This window comes from Benincasa hispida, chromosome 10 (genome assembly GCF_009727055.1).
Source record: "Benincasa hispida cultivar B227 chromosome 10, ASM972705v1, whole genome shotgun sequence".
In the NCBI taxonomy this organism is placed as follows: Eukaryota; Viridiplantae; Streptophyta; class Magnoliopsida; order Cucurbitales; family Cucurbitaceae; genus Benincasa; species Benincasa hispida.
In genome coordinates this window covers 26,991,775-27,017,911 of record NC_052358.1, presented here as the reverse complement: position 1 = coordinate 27,017,911, position 26,137 = coordinate 26,991,775, and the positions used below count along the sequence as shown (strand labels likewise).

The 26,137-nt window shown below is 34.5% G+C and overlaps 3 protein-coding genes across 5 annotated transcripts; 1 reads left to right on the top strand and 2 right to left on the bottom strand.

Annotated features, from left to right (window-relative positions):
* Positions 1–3,770: 3,770 nt before the first annotated feature.
* LOC120089003 (secreted RxLR effector protein 161-like) lies at positions 3,771–4,891 on the bottom strand. The gene is made up of 2 exons (XM_039046440.1): positions 4,875–4,891; positions 3,771–4,476 (listed from the first exon to the last, which is right to left on the bottom strand). Exons 1-2 carry the CDS (start codon positions 4,889–4,891, stop codon positions 3,771–3,773), a joined length of 723 nt encoding a protein of 240 aa, XP_038902368.1.
* A 10,312-nt stretch (positions 4,892–15,203) lies between these two features.
* Positions 15,204–18,468, top strand: LOC120088118 (rop guanine nucleotide exchange factor 1). 2 transcript variants are annotated; one of them, XM_039045192.1, is made up of 5 exons: positions 15,204–15,722; positions 16,109–16,225; positions 16,340–16,869; positions 17,266–17,622; positions 17,761–18,468. In XM_039045192.1, exons 1-5 carry the CDS (start codon positions 15,449–15,451, stop codon positions 18,193–18,195), a joined length of 1,713 nt encoding a protein of 570 aa, XP_038901120.1. In that variant the 5' UTR covers positions 15,204–15,448; the 3' UTR covers positions 18,196–18,468. The 2 variants fall into 2 exon arrangements, with proteins under 2 accessions (XP_038901120.1, XP_038901121.1); XM_039045193.1 differs by having other exon boundaries at positions 15,206–15,722; positions 17,269–17,622.
* Positions 18,469–20,316: 1,848 nt separating this feature from the next.
* On the bottom strand, positions 20,317–24,678 carry LOC120088119 (F-box protein SKIP23). 2 transcript variants are annotated; one of them, XR_005484825.1, is made up of 3 exons: positions 23,366–24,678; positions 21,664–23,004; positions 20,317–20,889 (listed from the first exon to the last, which is right to left on the bottom strand). XR_005484825.1 is itself a non-coding variant. In XM_039045194.1 (2 exons), the coding sequence occupies exons 1-2, from the start codon at positions 24,549–24,551 to the stop codon at positions 20,882–20,884; spliced, it is 1,194 nt and encodes a 397-aa protein (XP_038901122.1). In that variant the 5' UTR covers positions 24,552–24,676; the 3' UTR covers positions 20,317–20,881. The 2 variants fall into 2 exon arrangements, 1 of the variants encoding a protein (XP_038901122.1); XM_039045194.1 differs by lacking the exon at positions 21,664–23,004 and having other exon boundaries at positions 23,366–24,676.
* Between the last annotated feature and the right edge of the window lie 1,459 nt (positions 24,679–26,137).

Sequence of the window (26,137 nt, the reverse complement as noted above, 5' to 3'; positions counted from 1 at the left end):
CTCTATTTTATGGCATTTAATATAAATCATATTTATATTAAATTTAGTAACTATGAATCACATTCATAGAAAATATATTTGAATTTCATTCAAATATTTATTTCCTCTCATTAAACCATAATGTATCAAATATATTATGACAATTGTATTATATATAATAGAAACGATTTAATTATATCATATTTATAATTAAATCCCTTTTTATTAATTTGAACAATTCAAATTAGCCCAAAAACTGATTTTCAACTAAATTCTTTTGAGCTATCAAGAGGACCTTATGAACCTGTAGTTTGAAGCTCCAACGGTATATGAATAATTAATTAAACTCTTTAATTACATTATCCACCATCCGTTAACTGTCGGACACTTCATTAAAGACCGACAGCTGCACTCTTCGCACTACAGATATATTTATGTGTCCATTGGATATAACCAATCAATAATACAATAACTCTTCGCAAATTGCTCGTAAGTACAGTTGGACAAAATTACTATTTTGCCCCTATAGTTACATCCAACTCCTTAAGTACCACTGATTCCTCTAATGAACAATAAATCATAGTCCCACTATGACTAAACCCCTCTTGGGCCAAGAGAGATATGGCGCCACATTGTTCAAGATTTGGAATCGGCCCTTAAAGGAGCAATTTATCTGCTTACCCCTACTTCGGAGAAAGAGTTAATTTCATATTGTGTAGCTGTGTTCCCAGCTCCCCAATCAGACGAATCTCCAAAATGGTAGACTTGTTGAGTTGGTGATCTGGCCACTCTCACCCATACAAATCAAAGGACCACCCTCATAGATAAAAGTTCACAACTTACTCAGGATTCAGGTCACATTACCTATGGTCATCCTAGTGAAATGTAAGTCTATATTATGAACAGTGTTATATAATGAGACCAAAAATTTCGTGGTCCGATCTTATACAAACTCTTTTATATAGAGTATCTCCACTCACATGTTTAATACATGAATGATTAGGATTAGATCATTTGTAGTACTTTACAACAATCGTAACACCTACAAAGCGAACCATACTCGTAGTGTCACCATGATAAGGTACTCAGTCTTATCTATATACCACAAACCATTTAGGTTATCACTTAAACATGATTCATCTGTATATCTCCACATACATGCTTAAGTTACAATGATAACCTTGGATGTTAGTTTATTGGTTTGTGGTTAATGCAACTAAAATATCACATATTTTATAGACAAAATAAATAAAATATCATATATTATTAATCACATAAAAGTTTATTCATATAATGTTTACAAATTATAGGACTCTACGAGATTTAGGGCATCAACTTCAGCATCATTTACTTTAGGTTTCATCCTAGTTTAGTCTATGTACTTTCAATTATCCAAATTTAATTTATATACTTTCAATAAATCTTAAGTTTATTGATTAAATAATAAAATGTATGTTTGGGAATCTATTCTACTTTAGTATATTGTTGGATTTTTGTTATGACTCAACCTTGGAAAAGATCTGGTCAAGGAGACCATCGAAGCCTGCATGCCTGAAAGAGGAAATATGGACCTTGAACGTTGGAACGAGCATATCGAACTCCATCTTCGTTATACGAAAAGAGTAATTGGTAACTTGAGCCACCTAACATAGTGACATTAACATACTTGCTTCTCTTAGCATTCCCTTGTTAACACTCTGGCACTACTGCCAGTTCTACAAGGGAATGTCAAATGGGAACCATAAAAATAGTCAAATGCCACTATTCACTTATGTATGGAACACAATCATGATTTGTCCTACATAACAAAATACTTTATTTGTTAACTTAGGCATCCAAGTGTGCATGACACAACACCACACCAATATGATTTTAAGTGCAAGTCATTTTGGTGTAGATGACTTCGAACTTTTCCTGCACTACATGATGAGGTGTGTGCATCAATATATAAAAAATTCTCTCTATTAGCTTTCCTTTTATAAAATTTGAAAATATATTCACCTAATGTTTTTTCCTACATGAAAATTATATTATTAATATTATTAAACCAATTTTGATGATGAAAAATAAAATCGATCATTTATTAAAAGTGTATACTAAAATTGAACATATGAAAGTATATGAACTATAAAAAGGAAGGAAACTCAAAATACAATGACCAAAATGATATCTTATCCTAAAACAAAATAACCTATTGAACATCAATTTTTGGTTAACAACATTTTTTTTATCAATGGCATTAGAATGTGAGATTCAAACCTTTGATCTATTGGTCAATGACGACATATATCTTATCTAGTTATGATCAAACTTAATAATTGTTCTACCAAGATATAAAGAATACAAATTCTTATTATGTACATTAAGAAGAGAGACCATATGATATATTTAACCCAAAAAAAGACAACACACGTGTCTAGTGAAGCAAATATAGCAACAAACTTTGAAAATTGCACAGAGCTAAGGGATTTACTATTTTATCCTTTTAATTTTTATTTTATATATACGATTGTATTTTAGCTATTCCAGCCAAAAACCTTACCTGAAATACATATTAGACAAAGGCGTACTTTGAAAGAATATTAATAGCTAAGGGCCTAACTTCAATTGTTATGACACTACTTTTAGCTTGTTTCGTTTTTCAATCATGATCTTAATTCTTTTTATAAAAACACTCCAATTCTGATTTAAATTCTAAAAATAACGTAAGTTTTTTAAAACTATTTTTTTAATTTCCAAAACTTAATTTGATTTTTAAAAATATTAGGAGAAAAAAGTGAATTGTAAAACAAAGAAAGTTATGGATCAAATAGTATTTGTAGGCTTAATTTTCAAAATATCAAATGGTTATCAAATGAGGTCATGTGTTTGGAATTGGTTTAGTCTTTCTACTTTTTTTTCTTTTATATACCTTTAGACTTTGTACTTTAATTTTGTAACAATGTTGTCTCTTAACTCTGGTATATATGAAATAACTTAGTCGTTGTAGTTTGAAATTTGAAGTAATTTAATTTAGTCGATAAAGTATTGTTAAGATGTAATAAGTTATATTACATATAGATTAATAAGGTATCCAATTTGCATTTATAAAACTACAAAAAAAAAAAGTAATTAAATAACAAAATCATTTTATTCTTGATTCCGATGGAACTTTTCATGGCATGAATTAAATTTGAATTAAATTAATTTTTTATAATTACAAAATACTAAATTATTATGGACTAAAGTTTATTATTAAATTATTACAAATTAAATTAAAGTTTAAGTACTAAAAATTATTAAATTCATAAAAAATTAGGAATCAAAAGTATTTTTTAATTCAATAACATGCGAAATTAAAATATTCGAATTTTTTTTCTCTCTTAACGGTTGGTAGATGAATAATTAATTAAGTAAATATTAGCATAGATAATAACAATGAAATTATGGTAAATCATGAGTGAACTAAGCATAACCCAACGGCTTATAGTAAGAAAACAGAAGGGAGAGAGAAGATGTTGGAATGAATTTTTCCTCTGTATATTTGTTGTGTATTTGGTAAAAACGATACAAGGCTTTAAATAGCCGTTGGAGAAAAAGAAAAAATAAATGAATGGAATATTTTAAATACAAGTGTACACTTTTGATTGGTTGAATGTAAATATTCTTTCTAGCCAATTACTCTTCTACAAGAGAGGTGATTTGGCAATGGTGCAGCTGACTTGGAAGTGCCCTTTGTATGTGTGTACTGCTGACTGAGCTGATGACACAACTTTCTCTAACATCCCCCCTCAAACGAGAGGGTACATCAATTACGCCGAGTTTGAAACGAAGAGACTGGAAGTGAGAGTGTGTGAGCGATTTTGTGAGGCAGTCGGCAAGTGACTGGCCAAAGGAACGTACCGAACTTCCAAGGCTCCCCAAAGAACATGATCTCTTACAAAATGAGTGTTAATCTCAATGTGTTTAGTTCTGGCATGAAACACATGATTGGTGGCAATCGTAGCGGTGCTTAAGTTATCACACCAGATGATGGGCTTTATAGAGGACAACATTCCAAGTTCCGACATCAGTTGATTAAGCCAGATAACTTCAGAGGCAGTGTATGCTAAGACCCAGTATTCAGATTCAGTACTCGATTGAGCAACAACCATTTGCTTTTTGGATGACCAAGACACGAGATTGTTTCCAATGAATACACAGTATGCTGCAATTGATTTTTGGTCATCGATGTTGGAATCCCAATCTGCATCAGAGTATGCAAAGATTGATAGGTCGGAGCTAGGTTGGAATAACAAACCAAAGTGTTTAGTGGCGCTGATGTACCGAAGGATACGTTTGACAGCCTGCCAGTGAATATCAATTGGTCTTTGAAGAAATTTGCTTAAGTGATTGACGATGTATGCAATATCAGGTCTTGTTGTGGTAAGGTATTGCAGTGCACCAATTGTGCTTCTGTAGATAAAGGGATCATCGAGAGGAGTACCATCAGCAATGGATAGGTGTTTGCCAAGCACACTGGGGAATGGAGTAGGTTTTAGATTTGTGAGTTGTAATCATTGTAGAAGATCATCCACATATTTTGCTTGATTGATGATGAGACCCGAATCAAGATAGTGTACTTGAAGACCAAGAAAGTATGTGAGTTGTCCCAAATATTTTAGAACAAATGAGTTGTCGAGCGATCGAATAAGATGATTGATTGTTGAGGGGTCATTGCCAGTAATGATTACATCATCAACATACACCAGGAGAAAAATAACATAGGAATGTTTGTTATAAATGAACAAGGAAGGATCTGACCTGGAGTTTATGAATCCCTATCGAAGAAGTTCTTTTGTTAAACCTACATTCCAGGCCCTTGGGGCCTGTTTTAGTACATCTATACATGGTATGGACGGGACGAATTTACATACCCAGAGGGTTGTGTCATGGACACGTTTTCTTCTAGAGTTCCATTCAGAAAGACATTATCAAAGTCAAGTTGTCAAAGACTCCACTCATGAGAGGCAGAAATACTGAGAATAACTCGAATCGTCAAAGGCTTGACAATCGGACTGAAGGTCTCAAAGAAATCGATGTCCGGGCTCTGGTGAAATCCTTTTGCTACAAGCCTTGCTTTGTAGTGTTGTACTGAGCCGTCAGAGTTTCGCTTGATTCTGAATACCCATTTGTGTCCCACAATATTCATCTCTGGGAGGTATAAGATGCCAAGTATGATTCCGCATTAGAGTAGCATATTCGGCGTTCATGACTTGCTTCCAAGAAGGAGACGTTATGGCGTCTTGAATTTGAGTGGGTTCGGTTACAAACCAGTCAATAGGGGAAAAAGTAGTGAGAATTTTTGGTTTAAAGATACCAGCTTTCCCTCGAGTTATCGTGGGATGAGTGGGTAGGGTGAGAGGTTTGGCTAAAGGAGGATTTGGACTGTCGAGTTGAAGAGGTCGAATGGAAGAGACCATAGGTACACTATCGAATGGTGTTGATATTGGTATACGATCGTGTAAGCGATCAGGTGTAGGTAAACGACAGGCATTAGGTGAGCGATCGTTTTGAGATGAGTTTGGTAGACGAGCGGAGGAGGAAGGGATAAGTAAATGATCAAATGGAGTTGATATAGGTATACGATCGTGTAAACGATCGGGTGTAGGTAGACGACAGGTATTAGGTGAGCGATCGTTTAGAAATGAGTTTAGTGGATGATCGGGTGATGAATGGATAGGTAAACGATTAGATGGGGTTGATATGGGTATATGATCGTGTAGACGACCGAGTGTAGAAGAACGACAAGCATTAGGTGAATAATCGTTTAGGGATGAATTTGGTAGACGATTGGGTAGACGATCAAGTGAGGGTAGGCGATGGACAGTAGGTAAGCGATCGGTATGAGGTGAACGATCGTGTAAGGAAGAAGTTGGTATACGATCAGGTAGACAATTAAGTGAGGGTGAGAGATGGGCAGTAGGTAAGCGATTGGGTAGTGAATTTGATAAGCAATGGGCATTAGGTGAGCTATCGTGTAGATATGAAGTTGGTGAGCAATGGGGTTGAGGTAAACGATCAGGTATGAGGTTGTTCTGTGGGCAAGGATTTGGAGTGTTTGAGGTGGTGAAGAGTGGAGGGATAGGCAGGGTGAGGTTGGGTGAGGGAATATGCTGGTGCTTTGGATTTTCTTGAGATAATTGGGTGAAGGGAAACTCATCTTCATTAAAGGTGACATGTCGAGAGATAATGACATGGCCAACATTGGTTAGGCATTTGAAACCTTTGTACAGTTGACTAGGACCCTGATACACACATTTTTCTAAGTGAAAATTAAACTTGTTGTGTTGAAAGGGGCGGAGATATGGGAAGCAGGCGCAGCCAAAGACTTTGAGCTCTGAAAAATTTAGTTTTTTTTTAAAGAGAACAGGGGCAGGGGATTTACTTTGTAGTACCTCTGTTGATAATCCATTTATGAGTATCGTGGCTGTGAGGAAGGCATCCCACCAAAAACTCAATGGCAAACTGACTTGGGGTAGTAGTGTGAGACCGGTTTCTACTACATGTCTGTGTTTTCTTTCTGCTCAACCGTTTTGAGCAGAGGTGTAGGGGCACGATAGTCTGGGCTTTAAGTTGCATAACTGATGGATTTTAGCATACTCCCCTCTGTTATCAGACTGAAGCACTTTAACTATTTTGTTAAACTGATTCTGAACATATACAAGAAAATGTTGAAAAACTTCAAATGCACCACTCTTTTGTCTTAATGGATAGATCCAGGTATATCTGTTATGATCATTAATAAATAAGATGTAATATTTGTAGCCATCTGATGAAACAACCGGGGTTGGTCCCCATAAATTAGAGTGAATCAAATCAAATGGTTGTTGCGTGGCTTTCAGACTTAGTAAACGGCAGATTATGAGCTTTACCCATTGGACATGATTCACAAAATAGAGACTCTTCATTACGTTTAATTGGCAAATTACAATCACTAATAATAGAATTCAAAACTTTTTGCGAAAGATGTCCTAAACGTCTATGCCAGATGGCTTTAGATACTGTTACATTAATATTTTTTATTTTTCCAGACAAAAATAATGCAGAGGTGTTCTTATTTTTGTCCATAAGCCTTCTCTGTTCAGGATAACGATGCTTCAACTCCTCATTCATCTTTACAGCCACCCGATCCAGATGATATAGCCCATCTTTAAGATTTCCTTTCAAAAGAGTTCGACATGTACGCTTGTCCTTAGCAAAGCAATGAACATCATGAAACTCAAAATAAATGTTGTTATCTTGAGCTAACTTAGACACACTCACCAAATTTTTTGTAATTTCAGGCACACACAGCATATTTTCAAGTAGAACGGTGTTGTTTCCATCAGACAAAGAGGTATTACCAAAATAAGAGATTTGTAGTTTATTACCATTTCCAACAATGACATTCTCATTACCTGAGTATTCACCCGGGTTGTTTAGATTTGCATAGTCAGCTGTAACATGATTTGTGGCTCCACTATCCACATACCAATTTGGATCCACAACGATCTCAGGTCCAGCAAAGGGGTTAAAGTTCTGAGCTACTACAAAGGTAGTGGGATTGGGTCCGATATTGTTTCCAGAGTTTGTGTTCTGTCCATCTCTGTTTTGCCCAAAATTTCCAACGAATTCCTTGTTAAACCGATTAAAGAAGACAAAGGCTGAGTGACCATATTTACCACAGACTTGGCATGTGGGTTTGTTTCCACGTCCACAACCTCGTCCTCGACCTCGGCCGGAGTTAGAGTTACCATTACCTCCTCCTCGTTGCTGATTAAATTGAGGTCGAGAGTTTGGCTAGTGGTAGTTGTTCATTTGTCTAGCATCATATTGGGATTCCGACTTTGGGCTACGTTCACAGTAGGTACAATGTTGCCTAGATTCCTTTAAGCGTTTTGGTGTTCCAGATGTTTTTCAAAGATAAGGAGCTTGGATTGCATATCCAGCCATGAGATGTCTGGTTTTCCTTGTATGACTGCAATCACCAGGTTGTAGACTTCTTCCAAATCGAGAAGGACCTGAGAAATCAAAGATCGTTTAGGTACAGGGCTGCCAGCCTGTCCTAAGTTGTTGGCATTAGTTTTCATAGTATATAAATAATCCTCCATTTTGGAGTTACCTCTCTTTGTTGTCTGGAAAATATGATGGAGGAAGTCCTCCTCTGCTCTCGACTGCACACCGAAAAGGTCTTGAGTGGCTTCCCATAGGTCCTTTGCATTGTTGAAGCCTAACAATTGCAGAGCCACTTCAGGGGTCATCGAGTTGTACAGCCATCTGAGGAGCAGAAGGTCTATTGTGACCCATTGTTCAAACAGAGGGTTGATCGTTCTGGAGCGTGCGGAGCTCAATGAAGCTTCATTGGTGCTTTCGGTAGTGTCTCCACCTTGAAAGAGACCTGATTCTTCAGTTGTTGCAAAGATGAACTTTGAAGGACATGATTTTTTCACCTGTGAGATGGCCTTTCAGCTTGTAGCTTCTCAAAATTGGTAGTGCAAGAGTTTTCCATAGCATGTAATTGCTCCGATCGAGTTTGATTGTAGTGATTTGATTTAGCAGTTGGTTTAATGGTGGGTTGTTGAAGGTAGTGGTGGATGAAGAAGATGGACCGGTGGAAAAGGCGTTGGCCGTTAATGGCTCTGATACCAAGTAAGAAAACAGAAGGGAGAGAGAAGATTCTGGAATGAATTTTTCCTCTATATATTTGCTGTGTATTTGGTAAAAACGATACAAGACTTTAAATAGCCGTTGGAGAAAAAGAATAAAGAAATGAATGGAATATTTTAAATACAAGTGTATACTTTTGAATGGTTGAATGTAAATATTCTTTCTAACCAATTACTCTTCTAGAAGGGAGGTGATTTGCCAATAGTGCAGCTGACTTGGAGGTGCCTTTTGTGTATGTGTACTGTTGACTGAGCTGCTGACACGGCTTTCTCTAACACTTATGAGTTAAGACATTTAAGGTGCGTTTGGGTTAACTTTTTTAAGTGTTTAAATTTGACAGTAAGCCGATTTGGAAAAAAAATTGAAGTATATGATAACCACTAAAAAATAACTTTTGAAATGTGTTTTAACTAGATTTTATCAAAAATATTTAAATAAAAATGAATCTTTTGAAAAAAAACATTTTTTTATAGTCAATCCAAATAGGTCCTTAGGGCTTAGAGCATAATTTTTATCCCTCACATGTTGTCTAGCTAACATTCTAAAATTTTAACAAGTCAACAAACTTTCAATTATATATATAACAAGTCTTCGATTCATCCAACATTTTAAAGCGTACAATTTAAAAATGAGGTGAACTAAAAACTTGGCAATCTCATACTATGTTTATGCATGAGAATTATGACATTCTTATAGTGAATGTGACGTCTAAGCTTATAAAGGGAGAATTGCTTCAATGAAAATATGATAAAAAAGCCTTTCATGTGTGCATAAAAATTTAATAACCAACAGACCCAAAAAGGAAAAAAAAAAAAAAACAATTATTTAACCAAACTTTAAATAATAAAATAATAATAATAATTAATCAACAATTGGTAAAAAGAGAAGGAGAGTGAGAGATAGAGAGCATGAGCAATGAATGAAAAAGGGGCCCACCACGTTGGGGATGAGGGAATGAAGAGATGGACGGCTGTGATCTAATCGCATGATGAACGAAAGTAATGTGGGGTCCACATTATACTTCACGCCCAATGCCAAAACTGCTTTATTACGTTACAAATGGCTCCAAAAGGACCAAAATTATTCTCACCTCCGACCAGTCGACCTAGCCTCTGGGACCCTCTCTTCCTTCCATGTGGTCCTTTACAAGTTAGGGTACGACCTCACTCCCGATTTCGAAAGTATTATGATGATCTTTTTGTTTTGAGTTTGATAACTAAAATACCAGATGTCAACAAATGAATCTTGAGATATGATATTTTTATTGTACCTGTGTTGCCTTGAAGATATGTGTCGTTTAAGGCAAACTAAACTAAATCTAAGTTGTTGATGAAACTTTTGTGATCACCAACTTTTCCTAATAAGTCCACCAACTAGACCCAAAAATGGAGTCAATGTTATGGGGAAAATTTTATTCTATAAGGTTGAGAAAATGCTACGTGGTGGTGAGGTTGGCTTGTAAGCGTCAAATAATATAGAATGTCTCTGCTTCTTACTGAGGTGATCACTAGTGCCATGATCACCCTGCGAGTATTATGCATGGTAGGGAAAAATTTTCATGTTATGTCATACTACAAACATTACTTCTCGCTATTATTGGGTATCTGATGATTCTTTAAAAAAGAATGTGAGGTTCAGCCTTAGTCCAGAATTATTTATAAAGAAACGAAAGAAAAATCACCCACAAAATTTGTATTTAGTTTCACAAAATATGAGGTGAATATTTACCTTTTAAACTTTTTTTGGTCCATAGCATCTCAACCAATTAAATTAATGTTAAAGTTAAAAACAAATAATTAGAATTAGCAATATTAAGTAAAAAAAAAAAAAAAGAAAGTAAAATGAAGTGACCCTTTTATCTTTTCAACCAATCATATACTTTTGTGATCCCTATGGCTAAACTACATCGATCTGCAGCAGATTTTTCATGGATCCAGTACAGCGTCGTCTACGTAATAAACAATGTGTACGAGTGGAAATTGCCAACTTTCAGCCGTCTGATCCGGGGGATGACGTTGATATTCGACACGTGGCTGATTGACTTTATTTAATCAATGGTAAGAGTCGTAAGGGAGCGGTTTCTACGCCACTGGACGATGATGCGGCTGAGATTGAACGAGGATTGGAAAATATCAACGGTCATAATTGCTTTGATTGCCGATTAATTGGCTGAGTGATGGTGGAATGGGAGCGCCGTTTCTAATAAATCGCGCAATGAATTTTCATAATAAGCGTGGGTGTCGTGAACCGGGGGCGCCCAAATTTATTATTCCTCTTCATGTTCTTTCTTTATTCTTACTTGCACCGTCTCTGATTTTTTTTTTTTTATTCTTCTTAAAAAATAAATTTATATAAATAAAAATTGATTTTTGGATAAAAAATAGAACTTGTTTTTTCATTATGAAATATGAATTAAAAAATTCTCAGTTTTTAAGTACAACAAAATAAATTTTGGTTAAATGAACTCAATAAATAAATAGATATATAGCCTACATAAACTTGATGTGATTTGACCATGTAGGTACATTCTTCAATGTAATTTTTTAGTTCAATAATATTTGAAGGGATCTTAACTTCTAACCTTCTGATTGAGAGTATATGTCTAAATTAATTGAGCTATGTTTAAATTAATATATTCATTCTTTAATTTTTAGAGGATCTACAAAATACAAAATTGAAAGCTTAAAATTTCAATATATGTAAAATTCAACTTTAGATCTAATAGATTAGTCTATTTTTATTCGAAATTGTTAAAAACCTATCGGATGCATAGTTTGAAATTTTGGGACCTATTAGTGATATGACTTTTTGAAAATTAACACAATTAGTAGACAATTTTGGAAGTTAAGAGATATACACATATAACTCTAAGTTCATGGACTAGACTTGTAATTTAACATTAAAGACTGTGGATTATATATATACTGACTAACTTGGACATAACTTAATTAGAGTGACCAACTTGGACATAACTTACTTAGACAAGATACCTTAACCTCAACTAAATGTTATAATCTTGAATATATATCTACCGTTAATGTTAGATTCTAGATGCAAACCTCAATCGACGGACACCAAAATAAAGGTGAGGCAATAAGATAGAGAAGAGACTTGCAAGGTAATTCACTATGTGTAGTATTGTGTTCGACACTCTCTGGTACTTAAATCAAGGCTTAAATCAATATGTCGTCGAGTTGAGCAAAAGTGAAATCATATATCTATGTTTGAGGTAAGTTTCATTATTTATAGAAAAACTAACCGTTAACCTATCATTCTATATATGATATTGTTTTGAAGATTTTGTTGAAGGTGAACACAACCCAACTTTTCTTCTTCCCCATTTTTCAAAAGTGGTCCCTTGGTCTGTGGCCAGATAAGGGAGTTAGATGAGTCATCAATCTTCTTAACTAATATTGATCACCATATTACTGGTATTTTTGTACCATAAATGTGATATATGAGGATTTGAACCTTCAATCTAAAGAGAAGAGAATTACATGTCGTTATCATTGAGTAATGTTCGTGTTAGGATGCATATCAATTTCAAATTACGTATTCCTTCAATTTATGTCGAAACATTTTTTCTAGTCCTTGTAATTAGTCGCATGAGTTATTATTATTTTTCTCTTTATTGTTCTTTTTTTTTTTTTTGTTTAAATTGTGAGTATTTTTAAATCTCAAGACATTTAATTTATTTGTATTTTTTAGTATAAATTGAGGATCAGAGATTTGAATCACGGATTTCCTAATCTCCAAACATATAGATATCAGTTGAGTTAAACTCTTGTTGGCAATTTATTTTTATCTTCTAGCAACATTCAATTGAATTATTAACTGAATAAGGAAATGGATACATCACCATCACTGTAAATAAATAAAAGTCATAAGTGAATTAAATTAACCAATAAATTTTTACTAAAATTAAATCAACAAATCACTAAAAATCAATTCATATTAGTTGTGTTCTCCAAAAAGGGGAAAAAAAAACTCATATAAATGCATCAACTTTGAAAATAGTTAAAATCTAACCAACAAGAATGAAATGAAAAATCAGGCAAGAAAGAATCCAAATTTAGCCAAAGAGACAACAAGAAGAACTAGCTCCCACAAGAAAGTCCCATCTATCTACAACAATGCCCTTGGCCTATTACAAACCTAAAATAAAGTACTAATTAAGGTTGGATTTAACCATTTGTTCAAATTGAGAGTTCAATTTTTATTACCCTCACTTTATAATAAAAAATTACCAATTATTCAATCGAATCATTGTGTATAATAAGATTGTTCATTCAGCATGCTGTTAGGTTTGCTAATTCTGTTGGTTTTTGAAAGATGTCAGATATTTAGGGACTTTCGACTTTCCAAATTAGTTTTCAGATATTATTTTGGGTGATTTGTTAGTTTCTTTATCCTATGAGGTAGATGTTAATGATTTTTTTTTTTAAAATCGAGAATTAAAATTTTAAATAAATTTGTTAAATTACTGCATCGATAAAAAGTAAATTTTCTTTCTAAACTATATTCCATCAATTTAATATATATGTAAATACTATTTTTTTAAAATAAACGATATCATCCATTAAGGGATTAGAAGATTAAAAAAAAATAATCTCAACGGTATAGATATTTTGTAATTGAAAAAAAAAATCAAAAAATAGAAAGCATGAAAAGCACAAGCATTAAAGTGTAATTTCCTCATAGTTTACAAATCTCTATAATTAAAATAGTGCAATGATTGAGAGAGGGTAATAAAAATAACAATAATTGCCTTATTAGTAGCACCACCTGCAATTAATTAGACACATAACATAACTCTCAAACCACTAAAATTCACTTTTCAAAAAAGAAAAAAAATAACACTGAAAATCATAAACTTTACACACCAAAGTTCAACCAAATAGACCCAATAATAAACGATTCGATCTACGAGCCCACGGCTCTTACTATGAGAACGACCGCTTCGTATTTCCACCCTTCCAATAAAGCAAATGACAAACTCTCCCTCTTTTAAAATACTATTTTAGTTTTTATATTTGGAAGATTATTCGATTTTAACGGTGATACTTTTAATAAATATTAAATTTATTATTTTAAAATTCAATTTAAAAGAAATTGATTAAATAAAAACAATAAATTTCAGTAAAAAAAATGAAATATGTGAATATGTTTTAAAATTTATAGTAGAAATGCAATTACACAATAATATATACATGTATCTTTTAAAAAAATTAATACTAAACTAGCATTGAAGACTAAATAGATTTATTAGAAGTTGAGGACTAAAATTAGACAATTGAAAGTTTAGAGACTAAAATTAAACAATTTTCAAATTACATAGATCAAAATAATATTTTAACTTATATTTTCTTAGTACAATTAGAATCACGAATTAGAATTGGAACCCTAGATTTCTTTGTTCCTAATACATATATGCTTAAAGTAAGTGGCTGTAATAAATATTTAAAATATTGATGTCTATGAAAATGTTAGATTCATTCTTATCTGGATGAAAATGCTAACAAAATGGCAGTGTTGGTAGAAATTTATTGAATAATTACAAAATAATCAAAATAGATAATCTCGATGTCAAACCTATATCTTATAAAAATGTCCCCATATCAAAATAATAATAATAATAATAATAAAAAAAAAACAATAACACTATTGAACCTTGGATAATAAAAATTAAATTCTAGAAATTTTAAAAAGTGTAAAATTTAGACTTGAAAAATTTATAGAAATCGTTATAAAAAAATCCGTGTAAAAAATTAAACTAATTTAACCTGTTCTACCAAAATTTCAAAATCTACCAAGAAATACCCATTTTTGGGCCAATTTCTTCAAAATTACTCTCTTTCTTTTCCAATCTTCAAAATTTTCTTCATCAAGTTTTCATCTTTTTTGAGTAGAACACTAAGCCTTTAATCTCCTTCCATTTTCATGGTATATTGACTTAATAGATATTATTTTAAATAAAAAATATAATGTAAATTATTTTAGTTTCAAACAAAATTATAAATATTATCGTTGATGTTAATATTTACATCGAAGTTAATAAATTATATCGATGTTAAACCATCCGATTGAGGGATACTTTAATCTGGAGAATCATATACATAATAGAATAATAAACGCTTCGATATACGAGCGCACAGGTCTTACTATGAGGACGACCGCTTCGTATCTCCACTCTTAGAAAAACCACAAAGAAAAACTAACCGCCGTTTCCCATTTTCACAAGCAATTCCCAGCAAATCCCGAAACCGAAAATCGACGGTGAAGGTTCTCTGGGGCCCACAAGACCATAGTCCACTAGCCGGGCAAGATCGCATCCACGTCATCATTTATAGTCCAGCCTGGCAGAAAGAAAACGGACGGGGTGAAAAAAATAATAAAAGTGGGCCCAGTAGAAAAAGAGGCGTGTCGGGTGCAATAGACCTACTGTTACGGAAAGACAAAGCTGCTTCAAACGGCGTCGCTTTTGCTTTTACCTTCTCTCCATCCATCATCTTCATCATTACATTACACACCACTACTCACTTTTCTACACACACACACACACACAAGTTTCAGTCTTCAATGGGAGTGTACCAGAGACGCCCTTCATAATCTTTTTTGTTTTCTTTACGAATCAATTATCCCTTCTTCTTCTTCTTCTTCTTCTTCTTCTGTGAGTCCTTTTTCTTTTTTTTTTTTTTGGTTTCAGTTTCAGAGATTACGCCATCCATTTTTTTTTCTTTATCTCTGTGTCTTGCATCAACGAATGTGCGTCTGAGGGTTCTTTGTTTTGGAATTTGGTGAGATGGGTAGTGTCTCCTCCGATGATGGCTCCGACCAACTCAGCGAGCGTTGTGGGAGCTACAGTTTGAGTGCGGATGTCAGTGAGTCGGAGAGTTGTAGTAGCTTTTCTTGCCGGAGGTTTGATGGGGAAGGGGCTTCCAGCTCGATGGCCTCTTCCCCACATCCTGTTTCTGGGAATTTCTGCTTTCCGCCGCCGGTTTCGTTGCCGGTGCTTGCAGGCAAGGATGTTTTTCTTTGGGATGACAAGTCTAAGAAACGGGACGCTGATTTATCTGGTAATTTTCTTTCTTTTCGTTTGTTCTTCGTGTGGTTTGAAAATGTTGCTAGGTTTTGTCACAATTAGTCCCCAACTTTGTTTTTGGGTATTTCAGTTTTTTTTATTAGACTAATTCGATTCATTTCGTTTCTGAGGAAATCGAGAGAAAGTTAAAGGGAGATTTTCTTTTTCCCTTTTCTTTCATTCTAGATTTAGCTGTATGAACAGATCAGGGAATGTGCTGTTGAGATTGAACTCAATTAGGGGTTCTTTTGCTTTCCTGACATGGAATCAGAGAACCCATTTATTTTTTCCTTAATGAGAGATCTCAATTTGTTGTGGAATCGATGAAACTGGCGGTTTATCATCTTCATATTATCTTATCTCTCGTTTAATATTATGCAGAAGTCGAGATGATGAAGGAGAGATTTGCCAAACTGCTCCTTGGTGAAGACATGTCAGGGGGAGGGAAAGGGGTTTGCACAGCCCTTGCCATCTCAAATGCCATTACCAATCTCTCTGGTAGATCTTTCATTTGAACCCCTTTAAGTGATTGTAACTATGTATTCATTCTGATAGTGTGAAGCTTATGAACATTTCTGATACCATTACAACCATTCTGGTCTGAAATTTCAGCTAGCGTATTTGGTGAATTATGGAGATTGGAGCCACTGGCACCACAGAAAAGAGCAATGTGGCACCGAGAAATGGAATGGCTTCTATGTGTTTGTGATTCCATTGTGGAGCTTGTTCCTACAGTTCAGCCTTTCCCCGGTGGAGGTACTTATGAAGTAATGATGTCTAAACTGCGCTCGGACTTGCACATGAACCTCCCTGCCTTAAAGAAGCTCGATGCATTGCTGCTTGGTATTCTTGGTGGGTTTTGCCATACAGAATTTTGGTATGTTGATCGGGGGATAGTTCTGGGCGACTTAAATGACTGTAACGATTTCCTGCCCGGTGGAAGGCCTTCAATCAGGCAAGAAGATAAGTGGTGGCTTCCTTGCCCAAAAGTTCCAGCAGATGGTCTGTCTGAAGATGCCAGAAAGAGGTTGCAGCAGTGCAGGGACTGTACTAATCAAATACTCAAAGCAGCCATGGCAATCAATAGTAACGTACTTGCAGAAATGGAAGTTCCTACTGCTTACATGGAAACCTTGCCGAAGGTATGGGTTTCTTGTTTGTTGACTGGCAATTTGCTGGAATTCCGATGATAACTTCTTCTTGTATTCGTCTGCTCCTGAAAGTTCTTTGACTTCAATCACAAACGGGAAGTTTAATGAGTCATTGATGCCTGTTGTTATTGCCTGTTGGCATGATTTAATGTTTTATAAGAACGACTGTTTCTTAATCTGATATACACGCTATGGTTAAGAGTCATCTTTTATACGTTTAGTGTTATGGGTTTCTTTGAGTAGTATGTATGTTAACAACTACTTAAGATAATCTCTCTTTCATTTGGAAGATCTTCATTGTACCTTTGGAATTCAGTGTTCATCAGATTCAAAAACAGATATTTGATGATTAATTTTTTTTTTCCCTTTCCTATTTATCTATTGAAGCAGAGTGGAAAAGCTTGCTTGGGAGATATAATTTATCGCTACATGACTGCCGACCACTTCTCGCCTGAATGCCTCCTTGATTGCTTAGACCTTTCATCAGAGCATCACACCCTAGAAATAGCAAATAGGATCGAGGCTTCAATTCATATTTGGAGGCAAAAGGACCATAAAAGAAGTGGTCACCGCAGCAAGGGAAGACGACCAACTTGGAGTGGCAAGGTCAAGGGCATTGTTGCGGACCCTAGGAAGAGCAACAATCTGGCCCGAAGAGCCGAGACCCTTCTTGACAGTCTAAGACTAAGATTTCCAGGATTACCACAGACAGCACTAGACATGGCCAAGATCCAATATAACAAAGTAATTCCTTCCATCCCTTTGCACTTTCTGTTAACTCAGCATTTGACATATCATAGTTCTCTTCAACTTTCGGGCTGTGTAATCCTGAGAATTATGTTCCCTTGATAGAATGATGCTAAAATGGACTTTGATCTGCAGGACGTGGGGCAGTCAATTCTTGAGAGCTATTCAAGGGTAATGGAGAGTTTGGCTTTCAACATCATGGCAAGGATCGACGATGTCCTATACGTAGATGATGCAATCAAGCGATGTGTCGAAGCGGAATCAATCTCACTTTTCAACAGAGGTTTGGGTGGTCTTCCAATCCAGAAACGTATGTCTCCCAGTCCCTTCTCAATCCATCACAGCCCATTTGCCTCCCCATTTGCAACTCCAACTTTCTGTTCCTCAACTCCCATTGGAGGAAGCCCAGGAAGACTATCCCCATCCCCGACTGTAAAAAGAAGCAATAATATGAAAGAAACAGTTCTAAGACAAGACAAACAAAGCCAAAGTGAGAAAGAGAGAATCTGGTCATATGCTGGGAATCTTAGTGGTAGAAGAGTCTCTGGGGTCACTCCAGAGAGAGATTGATTGTTAAAATTTCACCCCCTCTCATATTTTTCTTGAATTGACAGTGGTAAGTAACTTTGTTAGCTTTGGTGAGACCATTCTACTGTATATTATTACTTAGCAAGTAGAAATGTAGAAGAGACAGATTCAGAAGAAGATGAGATGATTTTGCAATACATTTTATTTTGTAATTATATGCAATGTGTCCAAAAAAAAAAGTGAATTTGATGACAACCTTGGCTTAGGAACAGCACGAGGCGATTGCCAGAGTAATCAGGAATATTTTTGGGATCAGATCAGATTGGCCTTCTTTCTTCTCTTCACTATTATTAAGATTAGGATTACTGTCTTTAGAAGCAAAGCATGATAATAATAATTGTTCTCTTGTGAAGCCTTTTCGACTTGACCATAAAAATCATTCTACATCTTCTCCACTTTCCAATTTTTTAGTCCCTTATGTTGGACTTTTGATTTGGAAGTTTTTTCCTCACTAGGAGCATGAATATTTTATAATGGAATCCATCCATCCACTTGGACATTGATAAATTAAAAATTTCTAGAATTCAATTATTAATCTATTAAATGTAAATTGAACTTTCCCATTAAATTAAATCAATTAATCCATCCATCAAGATTTTAGAGTAGAATCTATTCATGTCTCCCTTTCTGTTACTTCAAACTCACGGATAACGTTGTGGTTTCTCAATTTTGAAGTTTTGAGAAACAAACTTCCCATCCCGTTTTTTGTTTTTAAAATTTAAGAAACATTTCTTGAATCAGGGCTAAATTTGAGAAACTAGAACGTAAGTTTTCCTTATTCTGTTTTTGTTTGCTACTTTCATTTAAAAGTTCCTATAAATGATGAAATGCTATGCTTGCTTCGCTGGCCATGGGATGCACTGCCTTAATTGGCTCTAAGTCTGATCCTGGGTTATATTCCAGGTAATACAACTTTTATTTTACAGCTTTTCGTTTCTTAATTTTTATTCATATTTTACTTTTTTTTTTTTTTTTTTTTTTTTTTTTTTTTTTTTTTTTTTTTTTTTTTTTTTTTTTTTTTTTTAAATATTCAATATGTATATTTATATATTATTTTAATTGAAAATTTAAAGATTTTCAATTGTTGTTTTTAATTTAGATTTAAAAATTTTCAGGATGTGTATTTATATGTTATTCTAATTTTCAATTTTGTATTAATTTGATAATTTGGCAAAAAATATATATATATATTCAACTAAAATGCATTTAACCTCACTTTAATAATTTGATCACCACATTCAAGAAAGCAATACAATTGAGTTGAATATGAGTCGTCATCATTTAAGTCGAATTAATCGAGTGACAAATTACACTGCCGATCAAATTTGGACAACATTTTAAGGATGAAAATAATTGTATTATAATTTTTTTTAAAATAAATTTTACATTGAAACTTATTTGTAGTGGATAATATAAACGTTTGATAGTTGTATTTTATATATTTTAATGCATTGATAAATTTTTATATTACATAATTAAATTATATTTTAAACTATAGAATAATGAAAAAAGGAAAAAAAAGATACTAGCAACAAGAAACATAGTTATCAAACATATTTTTGTTTTTTGTTTTTTTTTCTTTTTTCAAATAACAAAAAACAAAAATAATTACCAGCCATATTCCTCTTTCTATTTTTTAAAAAATAGGAAAACAATAAATGAGAAACAAAATTATTACTTGGACCCAAAAATATCACGTTATGAACCTCCGATCTTTTAGAATGGAGTATATGTCAATATCATTAAACTAAACTCACCTTGGCCTATTAATTAGTTAAACTATATTAGTGAATTTGAGTGATTTTTCAAGGTTAATTCAATTAGTTGAGTCACCAGTTTGATCCAGTACCTTGGCAATTGCATGTAAATATATAATTCAATACTGTTTGAATTTTCATTTTCTAATCTTCGCATAGAAAGATGCTGATTGTTGTAAATTAAAACCACTCCCCAATTTCATTAGGAGAGCATAGTTTAGCAAAAATTGATATATACTTGTTCTTTTGAAGTTGGAAGTTTTCCATATGTCACATTTGTTGTACTAAAAATTCATTTCTAGATTATTATTTAATTAGCAATACGTTGGTAGTGAAAAAATCATAGTACTACAGTAGTATCTACTACTTTTATTCATAATTTGACACGTCATCAAATACATTGTAGGTAGTATACTGAAAAATTTCCCTACTGACACCAAGGGAGTTCCAGAAAATAGTTAACCACGTCAAAGTTATGATTGGACAGAGGCTCAATTACAAATACCACATGATGCCATAAGTTCCCTCCACCCAAAAGAAGAAGAAGAAGAAGAAGAAGAAGATAAGCTGTATTAATCAATTGAAGACTCAATTTGTTATTTGTCTGGTACAAGAAAAGGGAATTTACAGGCCCATCATCAAAGATCCTCTATCCATATCCATGGAAGGTTAGCAAGAGCAGCAGCTAGAAACTTCAAAGCAACGGTATTCAAATTAATGAAAGTAATACTTTATTTATAAACAATCACCTGTAAACTGTTGAGTTTCAACTTCAGATGAAAGATGGGATTGAATATGATGGCATGACAACCAAGCCACAGATTGAAGACTCAGCATGGTTGAAGTGGAAGTTCAGCATGACAAGCGGAAAAGGAATATATATTCTCCATTTTCACATGGCTGCCAAGTGATCATGCACCTGTTGAATTCCACCATATTACCACTTCAGATAATATTCAAGTAGGTAGGAACGGGCCAATAGGCATGGAAAGGAGCATGCATCTTTTGCGGTAAAACATTTCATCACGGATAAAATTTTGCCAAAAGAACATAGCTCAACTAGTCAAGACATTATATTCTTGACTAAAAAGATTAAAGGTTTAAATCCTCTTGCTACATGTTGAGCTCAAACATTGAAATTTTTCCTCTGTTTAGTTCCCATAAAACAAATTGGTTGATGAACTTTCTAAAATGAGGTTTTCTTAAACCTCGTATTTTACCTGTATTCTCATTGTGCTTGAACTCTAAAATTCTATCCAACCAGTAAGGTTTCCCCCCAAATATAATTTTTTTATTTAAAAAAGCAATTCCAGTAATTATCTTGAAAAAAGCTCATGGAAAGGAAGATTTTGCAACACCTCTCAAATTATCTTTCTTTGTTAAAAGGGTCAAGAAAGCCAACGGATCATTTAGAGATATAAACTAGAGATTTTACTTAAGGTAGATGAGATATGGTCTGGTCAACTAAGAACTTCGTCGTCATTTAAATGTGGGTGGCAATGAAGGGGATGATGGAACTATTCTCGTTAGCCAAATAGCTTTGGAGATTCCAAAGGATGAGCAAAGAGCAAATCCACAAGGGTGCTTTCATAATCTAAGGGAAAATAGAAGGTCCAGTTCAGGCTGGGAAGTCAAATCTAATGAAAAGCTATTTCCCAGCCCCAAGAGGCAAGCCGTTATGAAGAAAACCTACTATTTATGAGGAAAACTCTTGATTTCTCCTGAGTTTGGGCCGTGAAGCGAGTGCCAACTTGAAAAATATATATTTGTCCTTCTGTGGACGTAAAAGGAACGGGAGTTCAGATATATCTTTTGAGTTTAAGGTAGGGAAAAGGGATAGATTTAGATTTAAGAAAGGAACATGTGGCTGGAAGAGTGTACCCTTAAACTAAATGGCCGACAGTCAGAGAAATTTGTAGATACGAAAGAAAGCCTTGTTAACCAGGTATGGAACAACAAAGAGAGTCTATTTAATAGACCTTTAGCAGCAAGAAAGGAACCAAATTAATAGATGAAGTCGAAGGAAACCTTACAAATAGATCATCCTGAAATAATCAACCAGATAGAAAAAGGAGGTGCTATATAGTGGCAATGGGACTATTCAAAATCAATGAATGTACTCTTGACATGAAAAATATTCAACCCACCATCCAACCATTGCAGTCAAACCCCAATTAGCATTCCTTAGGCAAAAGTAATTTTGAGACGAAGATCATGTTCTCTAAGAAAGCCCTTGGAAAATTTTTTGGTTGTTTTCAACTACATTGTAATTGCCCCTGAAAGGGTGAGGAGATCTTGATTGCTGCTGTTGTGGAGAAACTTTTGCTGTGTTGCTCTTGTGGAGTATTTGATCCGAAAGAACAGAAGATTCTTGTTGGAATTTGTACGAAGATATAAAGAAATTAAAACAGAATGATATACTTGTTTTTTTTTTTTTTCCCCTTTTCTTTCTTTGATAGAAAACCCATATAATTTATTAGAGAATATACACAAACATCTCTAAATGAGCCACGAGAAATTCTGAGAAATCAAAGAGGGGAAATTAGTACAGAACTCCATTTCTTTCAGACCAAATGTTCCCAAAGAAACTCTTAACGTCGTTAGCACAAAGAAAAGGTTTCTTTCTGAAAAAGACACCAACAAAGAGAGACCATGTCTTGAATCTAGTTAGGACAAACAAAACAAACCCCAAAGGTGTTAAGAAGATTCCACAACATTCCATCACAAACTGTCCATCAATGAATAAGTGCCTATAAATTTAGAACTCATGTAAAGAACACAGCAATGAAGTTGGACAGAGCAGATACGATTCTTTTGTTTAACCTCGTCATTAGTACTAACTCCAACAAACAAAAGTGTCCAGAGAATGACTTTGAATATTTTATAGAACTTAGCTTAAGGAATGACCGAGACGGTGTAAATTTAGTCATATTTCTTCTTTTGATATCCATTTATTTAGGGGCTTTTTTTTATCATCTCCTTTCCGCAGTAGAGGGATGCTTCTGGTCTTTCCTCACTTTTCCTTTCTGCTTTTCTGCATCAACGAATCTATCACTCATACAAAAGTTCACCAAATATCCTAAATATTTAAAACGAAAATCAGTTGAGTGATCCTCCGGTTCAATATATTGAGATAATCTTCAAAGCCAAGCTATCGAATTAATTTTTAGTACAAGAAATTGTGGGATACGGGGATTTGAACCACCAACGTCAAGGGAAGAGTCCACTATCAATGCTTATGTTAACCCAACTACAAGCTTAATCACTCACTAAAAATCATTATGCAGGATGCAACGTTTCAGTAGGAAAGGGGAAAAGCAAAATACATTCATTAAACAAAATATAAGAAAAGTCACAATGAACGAAATGAGTCAGGATAGAAAAACGCAACAAACCTTTAGAATGAAGACTACTTCCTCCTGATGTTGATGTGATCCAACTTGGGGGTGGCCAAAACAACCTTGAATACACAGGCGAATCAAATAAAGGTGATATGGTTCCAACCTCCAAGTCAAATATAGCAATGTCACTACCCTTAAACACATCATCTTCATCCACGTTGGGACAGAGGAAACCGTCAGTAAAGAATATGCAATTTCCTTTACAACCAGATAAGCCTGAAGCTGATGCAGAAAACGAGCAATTTTCGCCCAAGAATAGCATTGTGTTACCCAAGTCACGAACCACAGTCCATTTCTTACTTCCATCACTGCACAGCTTAAACACCTTAAACCCAACTGTTTTTTCCTGTAGAATACCATCAGGAAGTTCACCATCCAAACCAAAGCTGTCTTCAGAGTCTACAGTTAAATACATATCGACCAACAACAGTTGACCATTGCATTCCATCAAAATCTTCTTGTCGCCACCAAAAACAGGTTCAGCAATCAAAGTGACCTTATCTTGAGATTCCACCAAGAAGGTGGCCCCAGAATTATCAACAGCATAAAACTCGCCCTTAAACAACATCACATCATCATAAGGCAACGCAGTGTGAGGAATCGTACTCCACCGCCCATCCTCTGACTTAAACATAGCTAATTTTCCAGAAACATGAATAGTAATCAAGACGAATTCACTGCCATCGAAATTCAAACACTTGTAAGCGACCTTCTCCCTATACAAGTCGCCGGCATCGTCAGGGCGATGACGCACAGGCCAAAAATTAAGGTAGTGCAGCACATATTCCTGACAAAGCTCTAAAACCGGAAAATTCAACAAGTTGAGTACCTTGGGAAAATTTTTGGGCAATGGCCTGAAGTAAGATTTAGAGAGGGGGTTTGATATTTTAATCATTCCGTAGGCATCTTCTTCGACCTTGATGAACCAGGCGTGTGAGCGATCCATGGGAGAGGCAACACGAAAAACGGAGCGCTTGGTGAGATTGAAACCCCATGTGGGATCGGATATGCCGTGGTTTGGAAGAAATGGGAATGGACCTGGTGATGTATGGCGTTTGGGGGAGACGACGGATCTCCAGGAGGAACAAACCGATCGAAAACGCATGATGTCGAAAGGAGTTTCAAAACGTTGAGCAATGAGATAGAGGAGATCCTTGGGGAGATGAGACCATTCAGCCATGGATGATTAGGTTGTTCTGGAAACTCAGATTGAAGAAGAAGAAGAACGCGTGCTTTGGTGGTGAAGCCCTTTTTATAGGTTTTTGCCCTTCATTTTTAAGCTACTAATTTGATCAAAATAGACCCGAGATTGACACACAAACATAAATGACGGACATTACCCATCCCTAATTTTACACCTTATCCAATAATTTATTAATTTATTAATTTATTAATTATTTATTTTTACAGCCCACATTATTCTTAAATTTTACTCAAATGCCCATTCAAACTCTGCTAATTCACTCTCAACTCTATATCTAAATTAGGTATTTAGGATTGTAATTGGATTTAGGCCATGGTTATCAATTTGTAGTGAATTTTATGATAACGTAATTAGAATGCTTTGGACAAAATATACTTTTAGTCCTTGAGATTTGGAGTTAGTGTCTATTTGGTTCATGAAGTTTAAAAAGATATATTTTGGTCCCTGAAGTTTGAAAAATGATTCTAAATAGTCTCTAATTAATTTGATCGTAAGTTAACGGATGAAAATTTGACGTGACAGGTTGAGGTAGATGACTTACTAACTTTATATAGTTTCTTTTAAGTAAATATTAATTTATCCCCTTAAATTTAAATCATAAATTAAGAATTGTATCGATTTAAACTTTAATAGCTTTTAAAATTATAAGTTTTCTATCTCCCCTCCTTTCCTCTGTTCTTCTTTAACCACATCCACCTCGTCTTCTCCAATGGTTATGGTCTTTCTCTCTTTTCCTTCATTCTCTTTTAAGGGGGCGTTTGACATGATGAGTTGAGTTGAATTGAGTTGATAATTATTATAGAAAGAGAGTAATTGGGAGAATTGATGCGAATAACGAAGTAAGAAATGTAAGTTAGCACGAATAACGAGGTAATATACCTTTTTAATGATTAGTGAACCAAACAGTGAGTGTGTTTTTTTACCCACCCAACCTAATCCAATTTGAGAGCTAAACGTCCCTTATTGTTCTCCTTTCTCTTTATTTGTGTCCAACACCCGCTGCTCTTTCTGACTACATCTTTCAAATTTCACTATGAATGAAAATCTTTCGAAAAACTTATTTTTTTCCAGAAAAAATGAGAACTATAATCACATATTATTCTTAAAAGAAACTTCCCGAATTCTAAAAGAATTTCAAATTTTGACTCTATTTTTGCATAAAAACATTAAAAATCGATCAAGCTTTCTTCTTCCATTTCCTCTAAGAAAAAAAGAAAATCTAATCGAACCATATCCTCCCATGTCCTCCATTGCTAGCCTATCACAGTATGAGGAGCAGATTTACTCGTACAAGCGGCTTGATGTTGGTGGCAGTGGTTTGATCTGCTCAACACTTGTTGAGCATAATAGAGAAAAACATAAAATACCAGAGATTCGAGAAAGAGAAAGACGATAGCCATCCAAAAAGATAAGAAAGATGTCGGAGAGAAAAATGGAGGAAGGGAGGTAACTAAAAAGGCCATGTAGTGTTGAAAATAATATCAAGTTATAAAACTTATCCACCTTTAACCTCTCACATCAAATTTCTGTTAGTGTCCAATTGACTTAGTGACACATTCAAA

Bases quoted from the DNA above. Each gene is read 5' to 3' on its own strand.
- LOC120088118 (XM_039045192.1), top strand. From the start codon at position 15,449: ATGGGTAGTGTCTCCTCCGATGATGGCTCCGACCAACTCAGCGAGCGT. The intron at 15,723-16,108 runs GTAATTTTCTTT...AATATTATGCAG, and splicing joins ACGGGACGCTGATTTATCTG to AAGTCGAGATGATGAAGGAG. The intron at 17,623-17,760 runs GTAATTCCTTCC...TTTGATCTGCAG, and splicing joins CCAAGATCCAATATAACAAA to GACGTGGGGCAGTCAATTCT.
- LOC120088119 (XM_039045194.1), bottom strand. From the start codon at position 24,551: ATGGCTGAATGGTCTCATCTCCCCAAGGATCTCCTCTATCTCATTGCT.